The 27,128-nt window shown below is 38.2% G+C and overlaps 1 protein-coding gene across 4 annotated transcripts in view; it reads left to right on the top strand.

Annotated features, from left to right (window-relative positions):
- Positions 1–27,128, top strand: part of NME7 (NME/NM23 family member 7) — a 190,540-nt gene that overhangs the window by 45,336 nt on the left and 118,076 nt on the right. For all 4 annotated transcript variants that reach the window (XM_069094736.1, XM_069094731.1, XM_069094734.1 and 1 more), the window contains exons 5-7: positions 3,769–3,819; positions 5,775–5,982; positions 8,621–8,726. In XM_069094736.1, the coding sequence (XP_068950837.1) occupies positions 3,769–3,819; positions 5,775–5,982; positions 8,621–8,726 (365 nt within the window). The remainder of the gene's footprint in view (positions 1–3,768; positions 3,820–5,774; positions 5,983–8,620; positions 8,727–27,128) is intronic.

The raw sequence follows: 27,128 nt of genomic DNA, 5'->3' as shown, positions 1-27,128 counted from the left end.
TCAACTCTGGTTTTTTCAGCAAGAATGCTTGAAAGTCCTCTATTCCACTGAATGACCAAATTTTCCCCTGAAACATGATACTCAGTTTTGCTGGGTAGGTGATTCTTGGTTTTAATCCCAGCTCCTTTGACCTCCAGAATATCATATTCCAAGCCCTTTGATCCCTCAGTGTAGAAGCTGCCAGATCCTGAGTTACCCTGATTGTGTTTCCACAATATTCAAATTGTTTCTTCCTGGCTGCTTGTAATATTCTCTCCTTGATCTGGGAATTTCGGAACCTGGCTATACTATTCCTAGGAGTTATCTTTTTGGGATCTTTTTCAGGAGGTGATCGGTGGATTCTTTCAACCTCTATTTTTCCCTCTGGTTCTAAAACATCAGGGAAGTTTTCCTTGAGAATTTTTTGGAGGATGATTTCTAGCTTCTTTCTTTGATCATGGCTTTCAGGTAGTCCAATAATTTTTAAATTCTCTCTCCTGGATCTATTTTCCAGGTCAGTGGTTTTTCCAGTGAGATATTTCACATTGCCTTCTATTCTTTCATTTGTTTGGATCTGTTTAACAGCATCTTGATTTCTCATAAAGTCACTAGCTTCTATTTGCTCCAGTCTAATTCTGAAGGAATGATTCTCTTCAGTGAACTTTTGAGATTCTTTTTCCATCTGGCAAATTTGGCTTTTTAAGGCATTCTTCTCCTCATTGGTTTTTTTGAGCCTCTTTTGCCATTTGAGTTAGTCTATTTTTTAAGGTATGATTTTCCTCAGTCAGGCTGTTGACTCTCATTTCATAATTTTCTTGCATTGTTCTCATTTCTCTTCCCAATTTTTCCTCCACTTCTCTTATCTGCTTCTTAAGGTCCTCTGTGACCTATAAACAGCTCGTATTTTTCTTGGAAGATTTTGGTGCAGTAGTTCTGGCTTCACTGTCTTCCTCCTGTTCCATGCTTTGATCCTTTTTGTCCCCCAAATAGGAGTCTAATTTTGGATTCTTCTGTTTGCTTTGTTTCCTTTGTCTGGTTATGTCGCCACTCAGTCACTTGATCCCTGGAATTTTTGCCCCCAGTAGAACTCTGCTACCAGACAGGGAAGCTTTGTTCCAAATGCTGGGGTTTTCTCAGCTGCTGGAGGTATTAGTTGGGTGGCCTCTCTGAAGCCTCCACACGCTCTGGCAACCTGGTCACATACCCCAGGACCTCCATCCTAGACTGCAGTCCAGATCCAAGCAGGTTAAAGCAAGAGAGATTATCTCTCCTGGATCTATTTTCCAGGTCATCATTATCCAGTGAGATATTTCACATTGCTTTCTATTTTTTTCAATTGTTTGGATCTGTTTAATAGTATCTTGATTTCTCATAAAGTCATTAGCTTCCATTTGCTTCAATTTAATTTTGAAGGAATTATTCTCTTCAGTGAGTTTTTGCAATTCCTTTTTCTATCTCGGCAGTTTGGCTTTTTTAGGCATTCTTCTCCTCATTGGCTTTTTGGGCCTCTTTTGCCATTTGAGTTAGTCTATTTTTTAAGGTGTTATTTTCTTCATTGTATTTTTGTGTCTCCTTTAGCAGTCTGTTGAGTACCTTTTCCTCATTTTCTTGCATCTTTCTCATTTCTCTTCCCAATATTTCCTCCACTTCTCTTACTTGATTTCCAAAATCCTTCTTGAGCTCCTCCATGGCCTGTTAGCAGTTCGTATTTTTCTTGGAATCTTTTGATGCAGGAGTTTTGACTTTGGTGACTTCTTCTGGTTCTATGTTTTGATCTTTTTTGTCCCCCAAAAAAGGATTCTATGGTCTGATTGTGCTTCCTCTGCTTTCTCATCTTGCCAGCCAATTACTTGACTTTTGAGCTCTTTACCATGGTAGAACTCTGCTTCCACATGGAGAGACCTTTTTCCCAAATTGCTGGGGTTTTCACAAATGTTGTCAGAGGTCTGAAGAAGTCACCCTCCCTACAGCCACCACAAGTCTGGCACACTGGCCACACACCTCAGGACCACCACCTAAGACTGTGACTCAGATCCAAGCAGGTCAAAGCAAGGGAGATTACCCTCTGAATTGGTCTATTTGGTCCCCCTACAATCTGTAGGCCAGGAGTTCAGGAGGCAACCATGTGGCAGCAGCAGCAACTGCAGCCATTGTGTCTCAGCCACCTCTTGCCCCAGAGGCAGTGACTGGACCACCCTCTTCTGTCACCCAGTTCCAACAGAGTTCCCTACTGACCTTTTACTTTCTCTTTGGCTTTTATGGGTTGAGAAGTCTGGAAACTGCCACAGCTTCCAGTGATTCATTCTCCTGCATTCTGCTTCAGCCAGTCTGTGCCACTCTTCGGGGCCACCCCCAGGTCTGGTCCCCTCCAGCTCACATGGGATTGTGCTTGACTTTCAGTCTGGAGCAATAGACCCTTCCTGTCAGCCTGCTGGGCTGCCTTCAGCGAGAGATTTGTTTTTCTCTGTCACTTTATGGGTTCTGTAGCTCTAAAATTTGTTAAGGACCATATTTTACAGGTATTGGAGGAGGTTGGTACAGGAGCTCAAGGTCGGTCCTGCTTCTACTCTACTATCTTGGCTCCATCCCCCAATAAATTTCTTTATAATGATTGTGTAAGGTAGATAGAATAAATATTATTTTTGTTTTGCAGATAAGGAACAGAGGTTTAGAGAAGGGAAGAAGCACATCCACAGTCTTAGCCTTCGGGAGTCATAGAGCCAAGATTTCTACTGAGCTCTTCCAGAGTCCAAATACATTGAGCTTTCCGTTATACCCAAGTAGTCACCTAGGACCCCCAGGTCTTTTCCATGTGAATTGCTGCCTCATCACATCTTCCCCAGTCTGTACTTTTCCAGTTGACTTTTGAAACCTATCCTCCCTGTCTCAAGCTAATTTATCTTTTCTCCCCTTCTCTAAAAGCCCCTAGATGCGGTTAGGCGTGGCTATCTGTCACGCTCACTGTGGGTCCCTCCTTGCCTCTGCCTTGTAGAATCTGTCTTCATGTTTGATTTCAGGATTACCTCCTGCGGGAAGCCTTTTCTGCTCCCCCCTCCCTCCAGCTGTGTGTGTCTCTGTCCTTGCCCTGAATTTGACTTTTAGTCACTTTGTCCCCAATCTTGTATATGCCTGCATATGTACAGGTTGTCTCTTCTCACGGAAGGTGAGCTCCTCATGGTCAGGGAATCACCTAATTCTTGTCATTGTGTCCCTGGAACCCAGTGCATTGTCTAGCGCATAGTGCATGCTTATTAAGTGTTGTTGGTTGATTTTAGAAAGGTTCGTAAGAGAATCATTTGGCTAGAACTATCCAAAAAGACGGTAGCTTCCAAAGAGGGCTTTAATGAGTTGTGCTTTAGCCTTGAAGATGACTTTGCCTTCCGCTGAAGAAGTCATTCATCTGTCTAATTCAGTGGCTTGTTGAGCTCTTGAGAACAAATTATTACTAGTTGAAAAATGTGAGCCTTTTGTTTATTTGATCATTTCTTTGGTGAGAATCTTGAGAGGAGTACCTAAGTTTACCAGTGTCTGAGAGATTAAGAACAGTTCCGTGTAACCGAGTGAATCTGTGGTGCTGCTGCTTACTGGCAGTGACCCGGGATTAGAGATTTCTCTTAGCTTTCTGACGTGGAGAATTTGGAGAAGAGTCTAAAGGCAGCGTATTATTAGATTGGATAGACATTAATGAACAATGGTTGTCTACATTTAATTGATAAAATATCAAAAAAAATGACAAAAATGCCACTTAACTGTTTGTTTTAATCAACAATTATCTTCCTTATGTCACAGGAAAGAAGCAACAGATTTCTATGATGATCATCTATCAAAGCCATTCTATAGGTAGGTATTAAAATAGAGAGCTGACTGTGTGTAAAGGGAGTTTATACACAGTGTGTGTATATATATATATACACACACACACACAGTATATTTTCTGTAGAGTTGTATTATTTTAAAATTTTTGTGTACTGCTTGCTCTTCATTTGTGTCATTTGAATCACTTGAAGACAGTGCTGTTTTTGAGATCATTTTTATGTCTTTGAGTTAGATAAAAAGAACCCCTGAAATGCAAGTCATTCCACCATGCATTTATTATGTATTCAGAAAATAAGCTTTTTTTGAAGTGTATAATCTTCATACTTATTGAGAATTCTTGGCTTCCAGAAGAATGAGATTTTATTCTGAATGTTGCCTTTTCATCTTAATAGACATTGTGGTTTTTTTTGAGAGGCTTCTGTACACAAAGCAATACTTCTAAAGGATTTTTATATCCATTTAGTAGATGGCATCTGTTTTGTTTTTTACCCCTCCCTGTATAGATTCTAAATGTTTAACAAGTAATTCAAATGAGACTCTTAGAACTAAGGCTAATCAAAGATCACCCAAATTCAGGCTCTCGTTACTTTTTGCCTGGATTGTTCTAATGACTTCCTTTTGCTTTGAAGATATTTCTTCTCTCCAATATATCTTCCATTCACTTAACAAAAAAAATCTTTTTATTATTTTGTTCTGATCTGATCATGTCGTGGAGAGGCAGCATGGTGGATAGAGAGTGAGCCTTAAAGCCAGGAAGAGCTGAATTCGGTCTTGCCTATGGCTTTGAGGCAGCAGGTGTATTACTTAACCTTTCAGTGCTCTAAGCCACCCTCTGAGATGATAAGTTGCAAAGAATCTGCCAGCCTTCATTAGTAAAGAAAGGGAGTTTCCTCATCCTGAAGGTCCCAATACCAATGAAAACACAGTTCTAGTTCTCGTCCCTATCCTGATCATAGTTTCTTGATCAAAAGATTTTGTTAGCTTCCTGTTGCTTCTAAAATAAAATACACACTACTCAATCTGGAAGAGCTGCCCATTGGTGGCCTACCAAATTTCAGATTCTACCCTAATTACCATTAGCTCTTTACAGTGTGCCCATGTTTTAGGGGATTCCATAAGAGAACCTGGATCTTCAAAAGGAAATGTGACCCATTTGGCTTTCTATTTGTAGCTGCCACTGTCTAGATCTAGGAGACAATACTTCGTGATGCCAGAACTGATCATTGAGCTCTTCAAGGTTGGCCTCGATCAGTGGACTAGGCATTCTAAATACTTAGCCAGAAATCCAAGGCTCTGAGGAAACAAGGGGAAGCTGAGAGGGGGGTTCCTTTGATGGATCTTATAGACAGATATCTAAATGCCTGTCATGCTGGCTGTGTCAGCATCATGGCCAACAGATTGGTCCAGACTGTGGTCATAATCATGACTGCTGGTAGGGGTGTTATAGTGCTAAATAGTAGTTTATGGAATTAGTATCATAGTGGGTATTTACATTTGTATACACACATATGTATGCCATATCTCTCGTTATTGTGTAATCTCTCTGAGGGCAGAGACTGTTATTTTTGTAATCTTTATGTTTCCCATACTACCAGTTCCTTATGCGTAGTAGTTTGAAAATGAATAAACCTTAGTTGAATTGAATTGATTAGTATCTTAGGTTATTAAAGTCATTAAAGCCAAATCAGTTTATTGCCTTTTACAGCAAGGGAGACATGTGGTGATGACTTTTTACAAAGTTATATTATTATTATAGAGATTTTGCTTCTGTCTTTTAAATGGTCTGACAATATCAATAATATGTGGTGCACTAGGCTACCACACAACTATAAAATGCTACAATGTCCATGGTGAAATGATATTTAGTAACTTTTTTATAGGTAATTTATTTTGCAGCATGCCTATATTCTAATGGATTTTCCATGTTAGGATGCATACATTGGTTAACATATATTCCTAAAAAAAATTCTATTTTGCAGTGAGCTTATCCAGTTTATTACAATTAGTCCTATTATTGCCATGGAGATTTTAGGAGATGATGCTATCAGTGAATGGAAGAAATTAATGGGACCTGCAAACCCTGGTATGGCTCGTACAGATTTTCCTACAAGCATTAGAGCAAGATTTGGAACAGATTGCATAAGAAATACAGTTCATGGTCCTGATTCTTTTGCTCTTGCTGCCAAGGTAAGGATGTTTAAAAAATATCTTTGAACACGGCTATGCTTTTGATTATTGATGCTTATGCATTGTTAAAGAAAGCTTTTTATTTTTAAGACATCTTAATAAACATGTTTGTTTAAACCAAATTTTATAGGTAAGAATGTCTATTTCTTAAAATATTGGCATATTTAAAGAAGCTATTGGATTTTACCCATTGGTCCTCTATAAATATTTCAGTATAGCAATGCAGAGGAAGTTGAATGCCATTTTTTTCCTAAGTAAAAGTTTTCATTGTCATCATAGAACTTCACTTTAACTATGGCTTGGTGACAATGAATGCAGTTACCAACTATCATAAACCTTCACAGACAGCATTATTTTATTTTTTTGCCTTTTTTGAAGGGCAGTTGAGGTTAAGTAACTTGCCCAAGGTTACACGGCTAGTTTTTTTGCGTGGATGTTAAATGTCTTAAGACTGAACCGAACTCGGGAACTCAGGTCCTCCTAACTCCAGGGCTGGCACTTTACATAGACAGCATTATTACCTCCCTGAATAACCCTATTCTTTGTCGCCTGGAAATTAGGTGATAGGTGGATTTGTAGGGAGGATTTGGCCAAATCACAGTCAGAAGTGAGATATCAGAGAAGGATTATCAAAATAAAGTGCAATGATCACAAATACTTTCTTGCCCTTGGGGGAAGAACTTGCATGTGGAACAGCAAGCTTCTTCAGTATCAGGAAATACTAGTTTATATTTAAACCTATTTTGTATCCAGTAATGTTAGAAGGTGTCTGTTTTGGAAGTATTTTTGTGTGTGCTCTGGACCTCTGATTTCATCAGTTTGTAGAATATTCCTGGTGTAGAAGCTCCCTCCACATGTGGTCAAGGTAACTCATGTCTCCAGCCCTATGGGGTCTTGTTAACCTTTCCTTCTGTAGCTCACCACCTGTCTTCCAGGACTGATTCTCTCTTGAATCTGTAGCTGACTGTATTGTCTAGTGCAGGGAGCTACCTCTACCAAGTCTTTCTCAAAAGGAAGAGTGTGCCTTTTCCCTCCCCTAGAGGATACAGTGATATTACCCATGCTTGGTCAGTTAATAGCTAGCTGTGCTAATTAATTATATCATGGAAAACTTCACACCTTGTAAAGGGGTAACATAGTGAAAATTCTTCTTTGCATTTCATTTGACACCTTGTTTTCATTTTCTCTTACTTATTCTTCCCATAATTTCATCAGTTGGGCTGGGGTGGGTGAAAGAGAGATGAGAATACTGAGGGCTAGCAGGATTAAGTAACCTGCCCAAAGTCACAGGTCCCATCAGGAGAGGAGTAGGGGGGTCTGGGACTTGATCCCAGGTTCTTCAACTTTAAATCCAGCTCTCTTTCTGTGGCACTTTGCTGCATCCCAGCCTCTTATCTTTTCAAGTGATATATCAAAGGAGAAATTTTTGTCATTTGTAACAAGAAGTTGTGATACCTAATATTTCTTATCCATGCACAGGAATAATAAAGAATAATATTAAATCAGTTTGTTAGAAGGATTTTGTATTTGTGAACATGATATTGTCATTTCATTGCAGTCTAAAGGAGTTGTGGTTTTACTAAAATTGATTTATGCATAATATGTAATATTATTGGATAGTTTTTCTGTTCTTGGTTTTCTTAAAAGTAGATCATTCTTGAAAGTGAATCAACCTTTTACTTTATTGGGTTAGTATGTAAAACCACCTCCAAGTGACCCAAAGAATGAGAGCTTAGCATGGTCCCTGAGTCCTCTTAGAAGACAATGCAGATCACTGAGTGATGTTTGGTGCCCTGGGCAAAAACAACAACAAATCCCTGATAATATAGCCAAAATAACAGCATTTGACTACAGAATTTTAATTCACTCATTATATTTGGGTCAGCCCCCTGAACTCAACTAAAAAAATAAAAATCAATTCACTATTGTGAAGGGATTTCTGAAGATTAATTTCTTTTCTTTTGCAGGATACCCAGATTTGCTTTAATTTTTTCAGTGGATTCTGTTGACAGTCACACAGAAATTCCTACCTTCACATACTTATGTTCTCCAAGGAGACTAAGAGCTTATGTTGAATATTTTTTTCCAAAATGCATTGTTTTCTTTAGTTTGGGGAGTTCCCCAGTGAAGAGACTCCCATTACCATTTTAGACTAGTAATTATTGTGCTTTTTCTGAGCCTTAGAGAGTTGTCTAGTAACTGAGAGATTAAATGACATGCCCAGGGTCACACAAGACTCTGTGCCTCAAAAGGCATTGCTGTCCCCAAGGCCAGGTCTGTATCCATGGTGACCTGCTGCCTATCCTTAAACATATTATTTATAAAACATATCAGGCAAGATTTGCTACTCCATATTTTATTTAGTCATATTTTATTCATATGCCAAGTTAATTCATATTCTTGTTAATTGATATTAGTTTATAGACTCCACTGCATTTATTACTTTTCATAGACTGCTGCATTTATTATTTGTAATTTGTTCAATTAATCTTTTTAGCATCATTGCTTATTTATTAGAATCCTTGAAGCAAATGTGATATTTTTAAAGTAATAAATTCATTTTCATATCACAAGATTATTATGGATATTAGAGTTCTTAGAACACCTGTGACATCAGGAATCTTATTTTTGTTTTTAGGAATTGGAATTATTCTTTCCCTCAAGCGGAAGTGGTGGACCAGTAAATACTGCCAAATTTACTAACTGTACTTGCTGCATTGTTAAACCTCATGCTGTTAGTGAAGGTAAGTGTTGTATTGAATTTACTAATAGGAACATTTTCATTTTTAGAGGCATACTGGTTTAAGTTTATAATTTAGTATATGAGAAAGTTTCACTTTGGAAATTATTTTTTCTTTTATATGCTCAAAGCACTTTATGTGAATACTACTTCTCATAATATTTATACTCATAAATTAATACAGGTGATGAAAGCAGAGAGAAGAAAAATCATTCTGTGAATTTTTGTGTATGTTCAATAGATTAATTCCTGCCCCATGTCATCTCTCCTGTTAAGTACCTTAATGGTTTTGTTCCTAAGGAATTTTTTTTTGTTAGCTTTAAAAAAAAAAAATTTGTTTGTTCTTTGGACTTGAGTGTGTTAAAAATGTCAGGGCAAAAACACAGCCCAGTAAAACAATTTGAAATAACAAGTCAGATAAGGTTTATTCAGAGACACATTGCCAAGGAAAGGGAGGACTTCCTAGAATTGTCCCCTAGGAAACAAATAGCTTTGGGGAGGAATTTTCAGAAGAGATTCCCTCAAACTAGAGCACAGAGCAGACTTGAATACCCTAAGGGGAAAATGTTATTATATAATTTCTTTCAGGTAGGACAAAACTATTTGTTTTTTCTAAGGTTAGCTTCATAAGGAGGGCAGAGCAATTTGTTTCAGGTACCATTTATCTGGGACAGATTATCTTTCTTCACACCTAGCCTGGCAGAGCAGACTGGAATGGGGGTGAGCTCAAATGTTGAGACTCATGCTGTCTGCACCAAGGTGGAAGCTTTTTCTAAGATAGGGACGTCAGGAGGGAAAAAACGCAGAGCTTCTATTTCTTTCTCTACTCTCTTCACTTTTGTGTTTTCATGCGCAATAAAATGTGGCTTAAAAAAGGGGGGGGGGCATGGTGGCTAGGTGGCTCAGTGAGTAGAGCACTGGCCCTGGAGTCAGGAGGACCTGAGTTCAAATGCGGCCTCAGACACTTAACACTTAACTAGCTGTGTGACCTTGGGCAAGTCACTTAACTCCAACTGCCCTGCCATCTGCCCTCCAAAAAGCAAAAAAAGAAGGAAAAAAAGAAATAGGGGGAAACCTCCTTGAGTGAATTTGGTGGTGAAAACAAAAGAAAAGCAATTGAAGCTTCATTGGCATATATAGTTACCAAGTAATATGTACTAAAGTTTTCCTAAGAAGTTTTGACTTTAAATTGATTCTGACTTTCTTTAATTAGTCTTTAGATGTAGGTATAGTAAACAGCTTGACATTTACTCAGGGCCTTTCATTTAGTATTTCTTACAATGGGCCAGGGCCACTTCTGTGTTCTAAGGGTGCTACTACCACCAGCACTACCACTACCACTCCTACTATTTACATAGTGCTTTGAGGTTTTTCAGTGTTTTATATGCATGTGAGTGTGTGAATGATTTGCCTACAAACGGAGGACAAAACAACAAAAACACGATAGACATTCCTAGAATTTCAGTAAAAGGCCTTGGTGTCTTCAGACTTGGTTCATGGACTAAGGATCACCTGTGGTTTCTGTTTAATGACCTCTGAACACCACATCAGCATCTTTAAACATAAGAGATCACTGATGCATAAAACAATCAGGAGGAGAATTGATTATTATGAAGGAATTTTCCATTCCTATATCCCTGTCATTGTGGGTTGAAGAGATATGTTGAAATTCTGAAACTGATTACAAGGCATGCATTAGTCAGAAGGATTTTCCCAGAGTGGGAAGAAGGGCTTTCCCGTAACACATTAAATCTCTGTTAGGTCTAGGTCTCAGAATTACAGGCTGACCTCTCACAAGGCTGGTTGAAACAGATTTTTCTCAGTTCTTTTCAATCTCAAGGAATGGTCAGAAATTTTGGAATAGTTACTTCTCAGAACTTCACATTATTCAAGGGATATTCTGCCTGGACCCTTGTTCCAGTCGAGAAGGCCTTCCTATTCAAGAGGAAAGAAGGAAAACAGCAGGACAGATAAGTCAGCATGATCTTCCTCTTGTCTTTACAAGGCTGCCCTTCCCGTATTCCCAGCATTGTGCAATCACCTGGAACTGCTTTCACACACTCCTGCTTGCCCAACGAATGCCTTTCCTTACCTGGAGACTTGTTGATTCCTCAGCATCAACGCACTTACCTTGGGTCAAAGTGAGGTCAAAGAAAATAGTTCAAATGTAAAGTCCCAAGAGCTTCTAACTCATGTAGCAAATTTAATAGCTGACAATTGAAGCAAGGTACAATCACATCCTTTATACAGAACATCAATGCCAGCAAGTTTACTGTTGTCACATTAGCCATTTTATTTTACTCATTAAAGCTCCTTGGAGTCTTTCTAAAACATCTATTTCCTGTTTCTCCTTATCTTCCTTATCTGTGGGCCCTCTCCTTCATCAGATGTGCCATTTCCATTTCACAGAATGTTCCAAAGCAAACACCAGCTGTTAAAATGAACAACCACAGAAAGGAAACAATGAGATTGCTTTTATGTATGTAGCAAGATGTAACAAGGGTGGCCTCATGCAGCAATTAGGCTCCTTGAGGAGTGGGAGTCCCCCTTGTCAGGTGGTACAGTGGGAGGAGCCCTGGATCTGGAGTCAGGAACACCTGAGTTCACTTTGCCCTAAACACGAGATTATTGCGGATCCTAAAGTTCATGAGGTACCTGTGATGCCAGGAACCTTCTTTTTGTTTTCTAGAAATTGTTCTTTCTCTCCAGTGGGAGTGGTGGGCCAATAAATATGGCAGAATTTACTGTCTTTGTACAGTGTGACCTTGAACAAGTCACTTAACTACCCTTTGACTCAGTTTCTTCAACTGAGAGTTAAATAATAGGGGTAGGGATAGTAAAATAGGGATAACAATGGCACCTACCTCCGAGGGTTATCAAGAGTATGAAGTGAGGGGATATTTGTAAAGTGCTTAGGAAGAACAAGGAATAGAATGTCTTAGACATTATTCGTTCTGCCTAGACCTTGGGCCTAAGGGACTGATGATGCTACATGGCATTAATGATAGTGACGGACCTTAGTTATAGAAAGCAGGAAGGGGAATAGGCTGAATGCACAGAGGCTCAGTGTTTGGAGAATGCTGTAGAAACTAGTATTGACAAGTACCTAGAGCCCTTTGGACAGTGACAGGCTTTGTTTCTCCAGGTGAGGTGTTGTTATTGGTGTGGGTGGGTCCTTTCAGATAGCCTCAAGAATTTACAAGTATTTATTTTTTAGCATATGCACATATGTGCATATACATATATCCATAACCATTTGATTTATAGAACTCACATTGCTATGCATATGTTTAAGTTATATGTACATGTACACATGCATATATATATATATACACATAATATATATGTGCATCTGTATGTAGATATAGCTTATGGATTCAGTCTTTCCAAATCCTGACTTTGATCTCTCCCTTGGCCTCATTCCTTCCAAACCTGTACTTTGCTACTTGACTCCAGTATTTCCAGGTAATTTTCCGATATGATCTTTTGAAGGTATGCTATTTATGTTTTCCTTTATATACATATACACATATAGATAGATAATTACCCCCCCTGTGGTAGACTTATCCTTTATCTTTTTATAACCTGTCTTCAAGTTTAGGGTTTTTATTTAATATGTATATCTCTCATGTTATTCTTTTTATCTTGCCTTTTGATTTTAATTTTAAAATTTAATTGTCCTTATGCCTCCTCATTTTTGCTTTCCAGTTCTATAATTTTATTTTTGTGTCTCTATCTCTCTTTGCCTCTTATTCTAGTACTCTCTGTCTCTGTCTCTCTCTGTCTGTCTCTCTGTGTTTCTGTCTCTGTCTGTTTCTCTGTCTCTGGCTCTCTATGGTTAGGTTTTCATATTTCTTCCTTAAGAGTTCTGATTTCTGTCCATATTTGTTTGCTATTTTCACTTAATTCTTTGGTTGTCCTTTTGGCCTACTCTAGAAACTCTTGGAGTGACTCCATTGTCAATTCACAAGGTCTTGAAAAATTTATCGTAATACTTCATCTTTGTCAGGAGATTTTTTTACTCAATTTCCTTTCTTGTGAGACGACTTTTGTTTTGAATGTTCATTTTTTCTTCCTCATTTATGCTTTTGTCTTTATGTTTCTCTAATGATTTTTTGGTGGTGTTCTTGCTGTAAATGCTGTCAGTTCTTTTCTGTCTTTAGGTCCCATGCAATTTTGCCTTTTTTTCCTTGCCATCTCTGATTCATTTTCTCAGTCCCTTGGTTTAGCTAAGATGCCTTGACACTAAGGGGGTGAAGGTGATCCTTTGGGATTCAGCTACAGCAGTGCACTGAGAATTCATAAGACCTATTCTTTAATTTCTCTGTCCTCATTCCTCTTGGCTCCAGCACTCTCTGAGACTGGATTTGCCCAGTTGCTGGGCTGACAGAGATAGGGGTAATTTAAGATAATTCAATATTATTATGTTTGAAATAGCATGTTGTTTTCTCGGGTAAATCACTTATGTTCCCTGAGCTTCACTTTTCTCACCTGTGGGGGGCAACATAGTATAACGTAAGGAGCATTTGTCTTGGACTCAGCAGACTAGGTTTCAAAATCTATTTGTTATCACTTTAGGGAATTCAGTTTTTTTGAGACTCAGTTTCTTTATCTATAAAATGAAGATAGTAACAACTACACCATATACTTTTCAAGGTTGTTGTAAGGAAATCACTTTATAAATCTCAAAGCTTTGTATGAGCATAAACAATAGTTATTATTGTCATAGCCATTTAAAATTGGGTTTTCCTTAACTTATAGTGTGAATGGGAAATTATAACTAAGTTAGTGATGAGATAATTCTGGAATTCAGGATGTATAAAACCAGTCTTCATTTTATTATTCAACTGGTCCATCCGGTTGTTGGAACAGCCCTTACTCATCTCTTAGGATCAAAATAATCCATATTCAACTGCTTTTCATTTAGAATGCCGATAACCTGGATGATCTCCAGAGAAGGTCATTCAGATTGATGAAGGGGCTGGAGATTTCTCCATAGGATTTGCTCAAGAAAGTGGGAAAGTTTAGCCTGAAGCAGAGAAAGCCAAAGGGACCATTCGAGCTGTCTTCAGGTACTTACAAGGCTGACAGGTAGAAGCCCCTCTCCAGCCAGAGCAGAATTAGGAGCAGTGGGTGGAAGTTTCAAAGACACAAATATAACTTGAATTAAGGAAACACTTTCCAAGGTGGAGTAGACTGACCAGGTAGGCATTTGTTTCCATGTTGCCAGAGCTCTTCATATAAGGACTAGGCAGTGATTTCTCAGATATCTTGTTCAGGTATTTTTTGGACTATATGGCTTCTGAGGTCCCTTTGAACTCCAAGATTTTGTGATTTTTATGATGCTGCGAGCCTTTCTTCATCATTAAGATTTAGGTACCAGTCTCCCTTTCAGTTGGAAGAGGGTAACTGAGTCTGGGAAAACGCAGGTGTACCAATTTCATCTTAGTCTCTTATCCCCCTTTGCCAGGTAAGCTGAAATGTTTCCGTTTTCTGCTACTTTTGTCAGATGTGAGTTTATGCTGATGTTGCAATATGACATCTCAGAGAATCATGAAGCACACATTTAGCTACTTTCTGGTAAAATTGGATTGATAGAAACCCCAGAAATGAAAATAATAAAATGAGGAGAGAATGCCTTTCTTCACAAAAGTCTTCATTCTCATGCTCTGGAAGCATCTGGTGCAGGCACCAAAGAAATCCTCTAGTCTGAAATTGGCTGTTAAAGCACAGCTTTAGTGCAGAACTTGAGAGAAAAAAAATGTTTTTCAAAACTGTCTTAACACCTTTGCTAATGTTCTTGCTTATTCTTGTGTATATTTTGAATCACAGAATTAATCTTTTGCAGATGTGTGTGGAACAAGAGAAAGGGGTTGGGTGACAATGTAAAATCTCTTATACCCAATCAGATATCTGCAAGGTTTATTTCATAAAATATTTAGAATCATTTTTGCAGTTTAAATTTTTATTTTACCCATTTACCTCTTTTTTTTTAAAATTCTGGACCTTTCTGATATCTTTCAAAATTCTTTTCCCTCCTTTTCCACCTATTTATAATCAGTTACTGTTTTTTTTCCTTATTTAAAACTTATTTTGTCATTCATCTCTGAAATATTCCCTATAAAATAAATTAGCAAAATTCCAATTAAACTGAGGGTGGTATTTATTCATTGAACTAAGTTTATTCATAACTTAAAAAAGATAGTATCTGTCAAGACCAATGATACTTAGAAAACTCTTAGCTTCCCTGCCAGCTCAATGATAAAATGAATACTTTGTTCTTGCTGAACCAGGAACTTCTCTGGCAAACAAAACGACAATGTTGATGACCCTGAGTTCTATCATCCTGGTCTATCCCATTGGTGATAGTGACTATTTTGAGTGAATGAATGGGGTAGCATTGAACCTATGTATCAGGCTGCTAGGTTCAGATGACCACCCATCATCTAGCCACCAGTCAAACTAAATAACTTGTTAAAATGTTCATTTTTACGAAGTTCCACAATTTAAATAAATTGTACTTATTACTAAAGATAAAACTATCATAGCTTCCTTCCATCAGCTGTGTGTTAAAGGTAGCAGGGTTTGGGGCTGTAGCCCTTTTTTTTCATGTCACAGAATGGAAACAAGATGATAGAAAGTGGTTGTGTTGAGCACTTGTAGAGAATCACAGCACGTTCATTCAGACTCAGAAGGACGTTCAGCAGGCTTCTAGTCTCACCTGGAACCAAAAAAGAATCTTCTCTCCAGCCCACCTGATAAGAAGGTGGCTCGCCAGCTTTTGCAATCCTCCCATCTCTCCTTCCTACCCCTTTCCCCAACTGCTTCTGCTTTGGGGAAAAACTGATTATTGCCAGGTTCTTCCCTAGGTCAAACCTAGATTTATCTCTGTGACTTCCCCCATTGTTTTGAGGGGACCACCTGTCAAATACTTGACTATACCTGTCATGTCCTTCCAAGTTGACTTCCCTCAAGGTAAAACCTCCCTGATTCTGTGAACTGATGGGCCGACCCCTTGAACTTGAGGTCCTTGATCTTGTCATTTTTCTCAGAGGTTCTTAACTTTTTTGGTCATGGATCCCTTGGGCAGTCTAGTGAAGTTCATGGACTCTTCAGAATAATGTTTTTAAATGTGTAAAAGAAAGGGCAGAGGAGAGAAATAAGCATACATAGAACTTGCTCCATGGCAAGAGTACCTCAAGGACTTTGCAACTATTATCTTATTTAATCCTTACAACCGTCCTGGGAGGTTGCTGTTGTGGTTCAGTCATTTTTTCAGTTGTATCCCACTCTTCATGACCTCATTTGGGGTTTGCTTGGCAAAGATACTGGAATGGTTTGCCATTTCCTTTTCTGACTCCAGGCCCGACACTATCCACTGTGCCACCTACCCACCTAATGAAATATAATACATAAAATACAAAACAAAATCAAACACATAAAATTACAAAGGAATTTAATTATATCAAAATCTTTTTAAAAAAAGTTCATGGACCCCAGGTTAAGAACATCAAGATTCTAGACTCTCCAGTTTGTCAACATCTTTTATAAAATGTGGCTCCCAGAACTGAACATAATACTTATTAATTTCTTCAACAGACATGCACTAAACACCTTCTATAAAACGACATTGTGGTGGATATTGAGGATACAGACCCCAAAATGGGATAGCTCAGAGGGGATCAGGAGCCTCTGCATGGAAAGTGTGGCATCAAAATGGGAACACCAAGGAGCTTATGATCTTTTGTGTGTGTGGTGGATGGAGAACAACACATGTATCTTCATTTCCTTTGTACATGTTTTATTATTGCTGGGGAGGAAGCAATAGTAGCTGGAAAGAGCCACAAAGGTGTGTGTAGGAGGTGGTCCTTGAGCTGAGCCTGGTGAGGATCAAGGTCTCCCAAGAGGCAGAGGGGAAGAGGGTGGGTGTGCCCTCCAGCCTGGGAAAAGGCACAAGGATGGAAAGTGGGATGTTGGGCCCAAGGAACAGCCAGAAACAGCAGGGCCAGTTTGGCTGCGATAATGTCTGATAAGCTTTGAAAAGTCAGCAGGAGCCAGATTGGAAAAGGCCTTCCACACCAGCCAGAGAAGTGTATCCTTGAGATGACAAGGAGAGCCACTGGAGCTTTTTGAGCAAGTAGACTGACTCCCAGAGGATACATTAGGGTGATTGCCTCCTGCTTTTTCATTAAGTTTTCTGTCTTTTGTTTTGTGCTGTTAGATCCTGTCCAACTAGCAGTTTGCCGATCCCTCAGATATGAGCCTGTCACATTGCTCTCTAGCCACAACTTGCCCCATCCTATACTTGCCAAGTTGATTTTTTTGAGTCCCTGTATAAGATTTTATATTTGTCCCCATTATGTCTTTTGAAAAATAAATTTAGTTCATCGTTTTAGAGCATTGATATTTTTTGATCTTGACTGTGCTTTTAAATATCCTATCTGTTTCTTTTTGCCTAGTGTCATCAGCAAATATGATAAACTTTGCCATCTCTGCCTTGCTCCAAGTCATTGATAACAGTGTTTAATCACACAAGACCTAGTACATGTCCCAGAGGCATTCCATTTAATTTAGTTGTCTAGTCTTTTTGTTGAATGAATTAGAGTTATTTTGGATGTCCACAGTAAATAATCCATACTGTTTCCTGTATTTAGTGGTATTTGTTTTCTCAATTAGTGATTTTGTGATAAACTAACTGAAGCACCTTGGTAGGAAAGAAAGAGACCATCAGTACAGGATTAATGTATCCTATGATGCATTTATTGAAAGATAATCTTTATAGCCAGCAAAGGCATCTGGAATTCTAGAAATGAGAGAGGATGGTCGTAAGGTCTGTGTATCAAGTTATTGTAGCAGCAAGAACGCCAAGCGTCCTCAGGGTTTGCTGCCCATACAGGTTCTTGGATCTGTTTTGTTAAAGGAAAGCAACTCAAAATGGGTTAACAAGCTTACTTTAATCAGTCAGACATATATCGTTTACCTTGTTCAGGAGAAAAGGTCAGCACCCTGAACCTCAAAGTATACAGGCATAATTATCAAGACAGAAATATCAAGTAGACAGATTTCCAAACTGTCCAACCATTACATCCATACCCAGTCAACATCTGGGTTTCCACATTCTGGGTTTTTTAAAGCCGGGGGACTCTCAACAACGGCTTCCCAGAATTCAGATCAAATCACAGAATACTTCTCAAAGTGAGTCCCAAAAACAAAGCTACACATCAGGGCTTATGTAGCCTTCTCCTAGCTCAGAGAATGTAACAACCTTATTGACTCACTGGCCAATCAAGAAGTATCTACTGAAAAATAAGCCTCCCACCCCAGGCTTCAGGTGCACATTAGCCTAGGGGCAGGGAAGATCTTTAAAATTTACATTCTTATTACCCTGTATCTACTGAAAAACAAGCCTCCCACCCCAGGCTTCAGGTGCACATTAGCGTAGGGGCAGGGAAGATCTTCAAAATTTACATTCTTATTACAGTTATACATCTACTACTGTCTGGGAACCTCTGGAACCTCTGGAAAGTATCTGTTCCTCAAATGCCTGTTGGAGGATTGCAATACCATAAGTTGGGTGGCAGTATTAAAAGTGTTTCTGCACTAACTGCATGAGGGGATCAGGAGCCTCTGCATGGAAAGTGTGGCATCAAAAGTAGGGTGGCAGCACTCTAAATGCAGTGCCAGTTGTGCAGTAGGAAGAAAGCTAGGATTGTCATCAGCTCACCAGTCTAGTGAGTAAGCTCTGGGCTCACTTTCCTGGAATCATGCTGTTTACATTTCTGTGATATTCATCGGGTACTCTGAGGGGTTGAGGTACCTCTTCTCTACTGCCTACCAGCTGTGTTTCCACCACTGTTAATCACTAGTGACTAACACCCCAGTTCCAGTTAACCATATATATCATTTAGCTTTTACAAAGGGATATTTACTTTGGGAAGAAGACAGGGCAGTTGGGGTTAAGTGACTTGCCCGAGGTCACACGGCTAGTAAGTGTTAAGTGTCTGAATCCAGATTTGAACTCAAGTCCTCCTGACTCCAGGGCTGGTGCTCTATTCCCTGTGCCCTAGGATCACTCTTACCATAGTTTCTGCATAGCATTGGTCTCACCGAGTTCGTATTTCAGATTGTATCTAGAGAGTTACTCAGGGCATTGATTATGACCTGACTGTGCTTCACAAATATTATTTTATTTGATTTTCACAAAAATCTGGGAGGTAGGTGTTATTGTTATTTCAGTTTTATAGAGGAGAAAATTAGGGCAGAGAGAGGTTAAGTGATTTGCACAATATAGCTGTTAAATGTTTGAGACTAGATTTGAACTCAGGACTTGAACCCTCTGACATCTGGACTCCCAGGGTCATCAGTTCCTAGAAGTCTACTCTCCTGAACTTTCAGAACCCACAAAATTGTAGCCTCCTTCACGCAAAATATAAGAACAAATGGAGAGAAAATGGACCAAGGATTGTTTTGATGGGCCTACTTGACAGCCTGGGAGGGAAGAAGGCCCAAGGCTTTTCCCTTCTAATATTGTCTTGGTTTGGATGCCATCAGAGGAACCAAATCAAGAGCAGAGATCCATCATGAGAGAAGAACCAAAGTGAATGAGTGGGGCCTGGATCTGTTAGAGCTGTTTGAAGGAACTGCCACTTCTGGCTATGAAGCCAGTCAAAAAAGTTCTTCCCAATCAGGGTATTCTAAGGAATTTTCTTTATCTTCTAAGAAGCTTTATCCTTTGCAATGGAAAAGGACTCTGAGGCATGTTCCTTGGTGAGGAAAAAATAGAAAAATAGAGTTATTGCTCAAAAGGGCTTACATCTTCCCCTTCAGATTATATATATATGTATATATATTTATGCATACATTTTTATATTTACATATGTATTCTATATATCAATGTTAACCTTGATGGGATAGAAGAACTGCACAGGGGTCTGAACATGTAAAAATGTGGCTTCAACTTTCCAATATAGCTATATAGAGTTGAGAATATGCATATGTACATTCACCAGAAAGCAGTAACAATTCATTTAATTAAGAGAACAATGATGGCACTGGTTGTGACAAAACTCCCCAAAAGAAAAACGATTTCTGTATACATTATGAACAGTGCTGTAGGTAATACAAAGCAGGTATTATGGAATGCATTGCAGCAGTCATGGTTTTGTTGGCATCAGAGTACCATTACAGACTTCCTTACAAGTTGACATTAAGCTGTTAATCACAAGTCTTTGGGTCTGGATTGATTCGACCAATTATAACTCAATTTAACTGTAATATGGGCTAGTTCATATCTCTTCATCTCATCTACAAGAAGAACATGAAAAACTTTGCCAAATGCTTTGCTAAAATCCAGGTAAACAATATCTATAGAAATCTTCTGATCTAATAAGCCTATCCAAAAAGGAAGTTAGGTTAGTCTGGCATGATTGTCTGCATTGAAACCATGTTGGCTCTTTGACTACTTCCTTTTCTAGATATCTACTAACCTTCACTTTAAATAGCTCATTCTAGTATTTCACCAGGAATCAAAGTCAAACTCACTGCCCTGTAATTTGCAGATTCCATACTATTCCCCTTTTTGATAGTCAAGAAAACATTTGTTCTTTTGTAGTCTTATAGTGCATGGAATGTGTGTTGTTGGAAATACCAGCAATGGTCCCTGGAGCTATGGTCTCAATAGCAGCAGCAGCTTCAGGTGTTCTCAGTCTAGAGGTAGTAAGAGGATCTGACAACTGGTTAGAAAGAGATAAGGGGACCCTGAGCTGACTCTGGGCACAAGACTGGGAGCAGTTTGACAACTGCATTGCCCATATGCAATTCTGGGTCATAGTCCCAAGGCCGACTGCAGGGTAGTTGGGGACCTGGTCATAGTTTCAGGGCTAAGAGAAGTGCTAATGCTTATGGTTACAGAGGAGCAGGGGCATATCCTGGGTAAAGACCATAGCCCACACCAGGAGAGCAATGACTCTTTGAGATTATTTACTGCTACACCTCTCCTAAGAAACAACACGTTGAAAGCGCCAAAGACTTTCAGACCCCCAGAACTAGCTCCAAAAATATCAGCATAAAAAAAGCCTAAAGCTTGACCCATTGCCTCCTCACCCCCAGAGGAGAGCCCAACTTTAATATAGCATTCAAAGTCAAGAAATAGTCTGGAAAAATGAGCAAATAACAAAAAAGAACTTACAAAAAGCTACTATGGTAGCAGGGAAGATCAAGACACATACTCAGAAGAAAACAAGAGGAAAACAGCTACAAGCAAAGTTCTTAAGGAAAAGTGCAAATTGGACACATGTCCAACAAGAATTCCAGAAAGATTTCAAGAAAGAGATGAGTGGTGACAGATAAATTGGGAAAAAAAATGAGAGTGATGCAAGAAAATTATGGACAGTTAACAGCTTGATAAAAGAGGAGCAAAAATACTGAAGAAAATAATGCTTTAAAAAAAGGAATTGACCAAATGGTAAAAAAAAAAAAAAAGGCGCAATAATTCACTGAAGAAAAAAACTCCCTAAAAAACAGAATTGACTGAATGGAAAAAGAGATACAAAAGCTCACTGAAGAAAATAATTCCTTAAATATTAGAATTGGGTAAGTGGAAGTTAATGACTCCATAAGACATCAAGAAACAATAAAACAAAATCAAAATAATGAAAAAATAGAAGAAAATGTGAAATAGCTCATTGGAAAAACAACTTTCCTAGAAAGTAGATTGAGGAAAGATAATTTAAGAATTATTAGATTACCTGAAAGGCATATCCAAAAGAAGAGGAACCTAGCCATTATATTTCAAGAAATTATGAAGGAAAACTGCCCTGATATCTTAGACCCAGAATGTAAAATAAACACTGAAATAATTAATTCACCAATCACTTCCTGAAAGAGATTCCAAAATGAAAACTCCCAGGAATATTATAGTCAAATTCCAGAGCTCCCAAGTCAAGGGGAAAATATCGCAAACAATAAAAGAAGCCATTTTAAATATTGTGGAGCCACAATCAAGATGACATAAGATTTAGTAGCTTCCAAGTTAAAGGAGGGATTGGGATATGATATTCCAGAAGGCAAAGGAGCTAGGATTACAGGCAAGAGTAATTTACCCAGAAAAACTGATTATAATCCTTCAGGAGAAAACAAATTAATGTAACAACAAACATTAGACATTTAATGTAACTCTCAAGCATTCTTAACGAAAAGACCAGAGTTGAATTAGAAATTTTGTCATTCAAACACAAGACTCAAGAAGCAAAAAAAGGTAAACATGAAAGAAAAATAGTAAGAGACTTCAGGTTAAACTATTTAGATTTCTGTATGGCAAGATGATACATCTAACTCCTAAAAATGTTATCATTATTAGGGTGGTTAGAAAGAGTCTGTCTAGACATAGAACATGAGTGTGAGTTAGTTCTGTTGGGACAATATAGAAAAATGAGAGGGTAAGAAGGAAGAAGGACCCAGGAGTAGGAAGGGAAAAAGGTTTGTTGTTCAGTAATTTTCAATCACGTCTAACTCTTTATGACTCTGGGGTTTTCTTGGCAAAGATACTGGAGTGATTTGTCTTTTCCTTCTCCAGCTCATTTTAAAGATGAGGAAACTGAGGCAAACAGGGCGATGTGACTTGCCCAGGACCACACAGCTAGTAAGTGTGAGGTGATTATGTTGGGATGATCTAAAAAAATGAAGGGATGAGAAAGAGATGCACTAGAAGAAAGGGGGAAGGAGAAGAAGAATGGGGAAAATTCTCTCATATAAAAGGCATGCAAGCAAAAGCTTTTATAATGAAGAGGAAAATGGGGGTGGTGGGGTGAGCATTGTTTAAACTTCATTGTCATTGGAATTGTTTCAAAGAGGGAAGAATATATGTATATATATATAATATGTATGTGTTATATATGCATAGTTGAGTATAGACATTTATCTTACCCAACAGGGAAGTAGAAGGAAAAGGGGATAAGAAAAAAGAGGGGAAGGGTGATAAAAGGGAGGGCAAATTAAGGGAGGCAGTGGTCAGAAGGAAAACAGATTTTTGAGGAGGGACAGGGTAAAAGAGAGAAAAATAAACAAGAAAATAGGATGCAGGGAAATACATAGTTAGTAATCATAACTGAATGTGAATGGAATGATCCATTTTATAAAAAAGTAAATGGATTGCAGAATGGATTAGAACCAGAATCCAACAATATGTTGTTTACAAGAAACACACCTGAGACAGAAAGACACAGAAAGAGCTAAAACAAGAGGCTGGAACAGAACTTACTATGCTTCCTTTGAGGTAAAAAAGGGCAGGGGTAACAACCATTATCTTAGACAAAGCAAAAACAAAAATAGATGTAATTAAAAAGACAACCATGGAAACTACATTTTGCCAATAGATATCATAGACAATAAAGTAATACTAAAAATGTTTATATCAAGTTTCTCTGATAAAAACCTCTTCCCAAATATACAGGGAACTGAGCCAAATTTCTAAAAATGAGAACTGTTCTACAGTTTATAATGGTCAAAGGATACAGGCATTCTTCAGAAGAAATCAAAGCTATCTATAGTCATATGAAACAATGCTGTATATCACTGTTGATTAGAGAAATGCAAATTAAAGCAACTTTGAGGTACCACCTCATACCTATCAGATTGGCTAACATGACTGAAAAGGAGAATGACATATGCTGGAAGGGATGTGGAAAAATTGGTACACTAATGCACTGTTAGTTGAATTGTGAACTGGTTCAACCATTCCGCAAAACAATCTGGAATTATGCCCACAGGACTATAAATAACTGTATGTACCTTTTGACCAAACACTATTAGTATTCCAAAGATATTGAAGAAAAAGGCAAAAGATCTATACATAGAAAAATATTCATAGCTTTTTTTGTGGTGGCTAAGAGTTGGAAATTGAGAAATGCCCATCAATTGGGGAATGACTAAAAAAGTTGTGATATATGATTGATGGAACACTATTGTGCTATAAAAAATTATGAGGAGGATGGTTTCAGTAAAACCTAGGAAGATTTATACGAACTGAAGCAAAGTGAAGTGATCAGAATCAGGAAAACATTGTATTAAATAAGAGAAATATTGTAAGAATGATTAACTGTAAAAGACCTAGCTACTCTGATCCATACTATGATCCAAGACAATTCCTGGGACTCATGATGAAAAATGCTATTCACTTTCTGAGAGAGAACTGATGAGTTCTTAGTGAAAATTGAAGTATAATATCTTCACTTTCTTTTTCTTGCTTTTTTGAAATATGGTTAATAGATAAATGTTTTTTTATGATTTCACACATATAATTGATAGTATATTGCTTGCCTTCTCAATGGTTTGGGGAGTTTGAGGGAGAGAGAGAATTTGGAACTCAAAAAAATTTTAAAAGAATGTTAAAAATAATTCTAAAATTAAAAAAAAGTGTTGCAGTGTTTTGGGCAAAAGGTGATGGCAGTGTGAGTGAAGAAAAAGGGACAGACATACTGGATGTGGGGAAGAATATTGAAGAGCCATGGATGCCTGAGTTTGTGAACCTGGGTGATGGAGAAGACAGGGGGGCCTACAACCAAAAGCAGGAGATTTGGAGAAGGGGTAGCTATAGGAATGATTTTTATTTTTAGACATGTTAATCATGAGACACTCATAAGGATATCCCTCTGGAGATGTCCAAAAGACAGTGTTATGGGATTAGGGTTCTGCAAAGGGAGTGATGCTGTACCTTGGAGCAACCTATATATTCATGTTAATTGAATCCATGAGTATAACTAAGATCTCTGAAGAAGTGAATAGAGAGAGAAGAGACCTGATCAGAGAGGCAGGTGATAGGGACCATCAAAGAGCTTGGGCTTTGGAATCCTAAGTCCCACGCCTGAAACTGACGACTGAAACTCACCATGAGCAAGTCACTTACACTTCCTGGGACTCCCTTTCTTGGTTTCTTGTTCTACAAAAAATGATGGGGTTGGACTAGATAACTTTGGGCTCCTTTCTTGCATTAGAACTATAAACCCATATGTGACCTGGGTTCAAATCCTGCCTCTGTCGTGTATTAGCTATGTGATTTTATGAATTATTTAACCTCAGTTTCTGCATGTGTAAAATGAGAGGATTGGATTAGATTAACTTTACCATCCCTTCCAGCTCTAAAATGATCTTTGCAAGCTTCCTTGCTTTGGTGGTAGGTGATGTATAATGATCCTAGTGAAGGTAGTCATCCAGGAGAAGGTGGTGGTTGACTTTATTAAGAGCAGTTGTGATTGAGGAGTATAAGGTTGTAACTGCCCTATGCTTTATAATCTTAGAGAGCTTCCTGGAGTACTGAGAAATTAAATCGCTCTACCATCAATGCGTCAGATGGGATTTGAACCCAGGTTTTCCTGACTCTCATAATAGCTTTCTATATGCAGCTCCATGCTCCCTCTCCAAACATGAAATTTCTCTTCAGACACTTACAGGGTCATCATATCAAAGGAAGACTAGGTCTGGTTTGCTTATCCCTAAATGCAGAAGAGAGTAAATTTGGTGGCAACTGCAGTGAGACATTTTGGCTCAGCATGAGGAAAAAACTCCTAACATAGTTGTCCAAAAATATAGTGGACAGCTTTGAAATATAGAAGGCCTGGAATAGAGATGATTCATAGTACTCTCCCTGTAAAAATCCCTAGAAATGGATGTAACACAAATTCCCTTGGTGTACTACATTCCATTAATAATTAGGAAGTTCTTGATAAAGAAAAGTTCCTCTTGCTGTAATTTTAGTCTCTTTTTTCCTCCCTTCTCCTCCTTTCCTCTTCAGTCCCCAGGGGAAATATAGAATAACTCTGAGCTCTCCCTCACACTTATATTCATCGTTTCATATATCTGAAGACTTCATTAAATACCTACACAGTCATCCATTCGGTAGGTGGTGTAGAACATATTTCATAAGTATTTCACTCATTTGTCTGCTCAACCATCATTTGTTCCTGTTTTGTGCTTTCATGCTGCCAAAAGAGTGTGAAGAGATAGAGAAGTGAGATATGAACCCTCAATCAATGAATGAATTATTAACAAATGAAAATGCATTTATTAAGTGCTTACTGTGTGTCTAAGACACAATGGTAAGCCAGTGTGGAGATATAAACACAAAAAGAAACAATCACTGTTCTCAAGAAACTTGTATTCTTACACTGGAATATAGTACATATAGCAGAATGGTGGATGAGAACTGCCACTCAGCCGTTATAGAGGAGAAAGTACACTTGAGAACCCCAGAAACAGCAGGGCCTTTCTTACCACATCATACGCCTGACAGCCATCGTCCAGGGAAATAACCCTTGTTGGGGATTCTACCTTGTGCCTGTCTCTGTGGATGGCTCAGGTCGTATGTCCTCAGTAGTCACATATAACGAAGACCTGGAATAGAAAGTTCTTGATGGTCCTTGACTCCATAGACAGATATGGTTTTATCTTTTTTATGTGAGTCCCTTAATCTCTATTATGCATAGCTTACCTTTCCTTTTAAAGAGAGAATAAAATCAGCATGTAACTTTGAAGCTGGTCTGTTTATCTGCAATTCTTTCTGTCAGTTCAATTCTGTGCATTTTTATTGACATCTTTTGTTTTTATGTTGCCTAAAATGTTCACTCTGTCCTTTCCTATATGGCCATCTTTTTAATAAAATAAATTTTTTAAGAAGGAAGAGAGAAAAAAATCAACAAAGGAGTAGGAAAAGGTATCTTTTTATATTTCCTTTTTAGGGGCCCAGCTTGTTCTTTATAATTTCACAACCTTCAGTTTCAATTGTTTTGTGCCTATATCCATTCTTTCTTACACCACAGTAATATCCCATTATATTTGTGACTACAGTTTGATTAGCCATTCCTCAGTTGGTGAACATCTTCAGTTCTTTTTTACCACAAAAAGACAGTTTACAAGTATTTTGGCATATGTTGAGCCTGCTCTTTTGTTAACAACCTCTTTGGGATATATATCTAGGAGTTCAATATCTAGGTCAAAGGGTACATATATTTTAGGTACCTTCTCTGCATAATTCCAAAATTGCTTTTCAGAATGTTTATACCAATTTACACCTACACCATATTTGTGTGTGTATGTGTGTGTATATGTATATGTATGTATGTTTCCACACTCCCCTCAAACATTGACGATTTCCCACATTTTGTCTTTTTTGCCAGTTTTCTTGGTGTGAAGTTGTTTTGTAAACCTTTTATTTTGATTTACATTTCTCTGAATTATGCATGATTTAGGGGCATTCTTATATATCATTGTTAAGTTTGCAATTCTTTTGAGTTGTTTGTTCATATTCTTTGATCACTATTGGGGAGTGTGGATTTTGGTCTCATATATTTATGTTAAATGTTTATGTCCTAGATATCAAACATTTATCAAAGATATTTGATATGAATATTTTTCT

Source organism: Petaurus breviceps, unplaced genomic scaffold, assembly GCF_028583685.1.
Source record: "Petaurus breviceps papuanus isolate PSGF00001 unplaced genomic scaffold, PetGlider_PUasm1.0 220, whole genome shotgun sequence".
Classification (NCBI taxonomy): Eukaryota; Metazoa; Chordata; class Mammalia; order Diprotodontia; family Petauridae; genus Petaurus; species Petaurus breviceps.
Note: the sequence above shows the minus strand (reverse complement) of the source record. Positions and strands in the feature narration are given on the sequence as shown.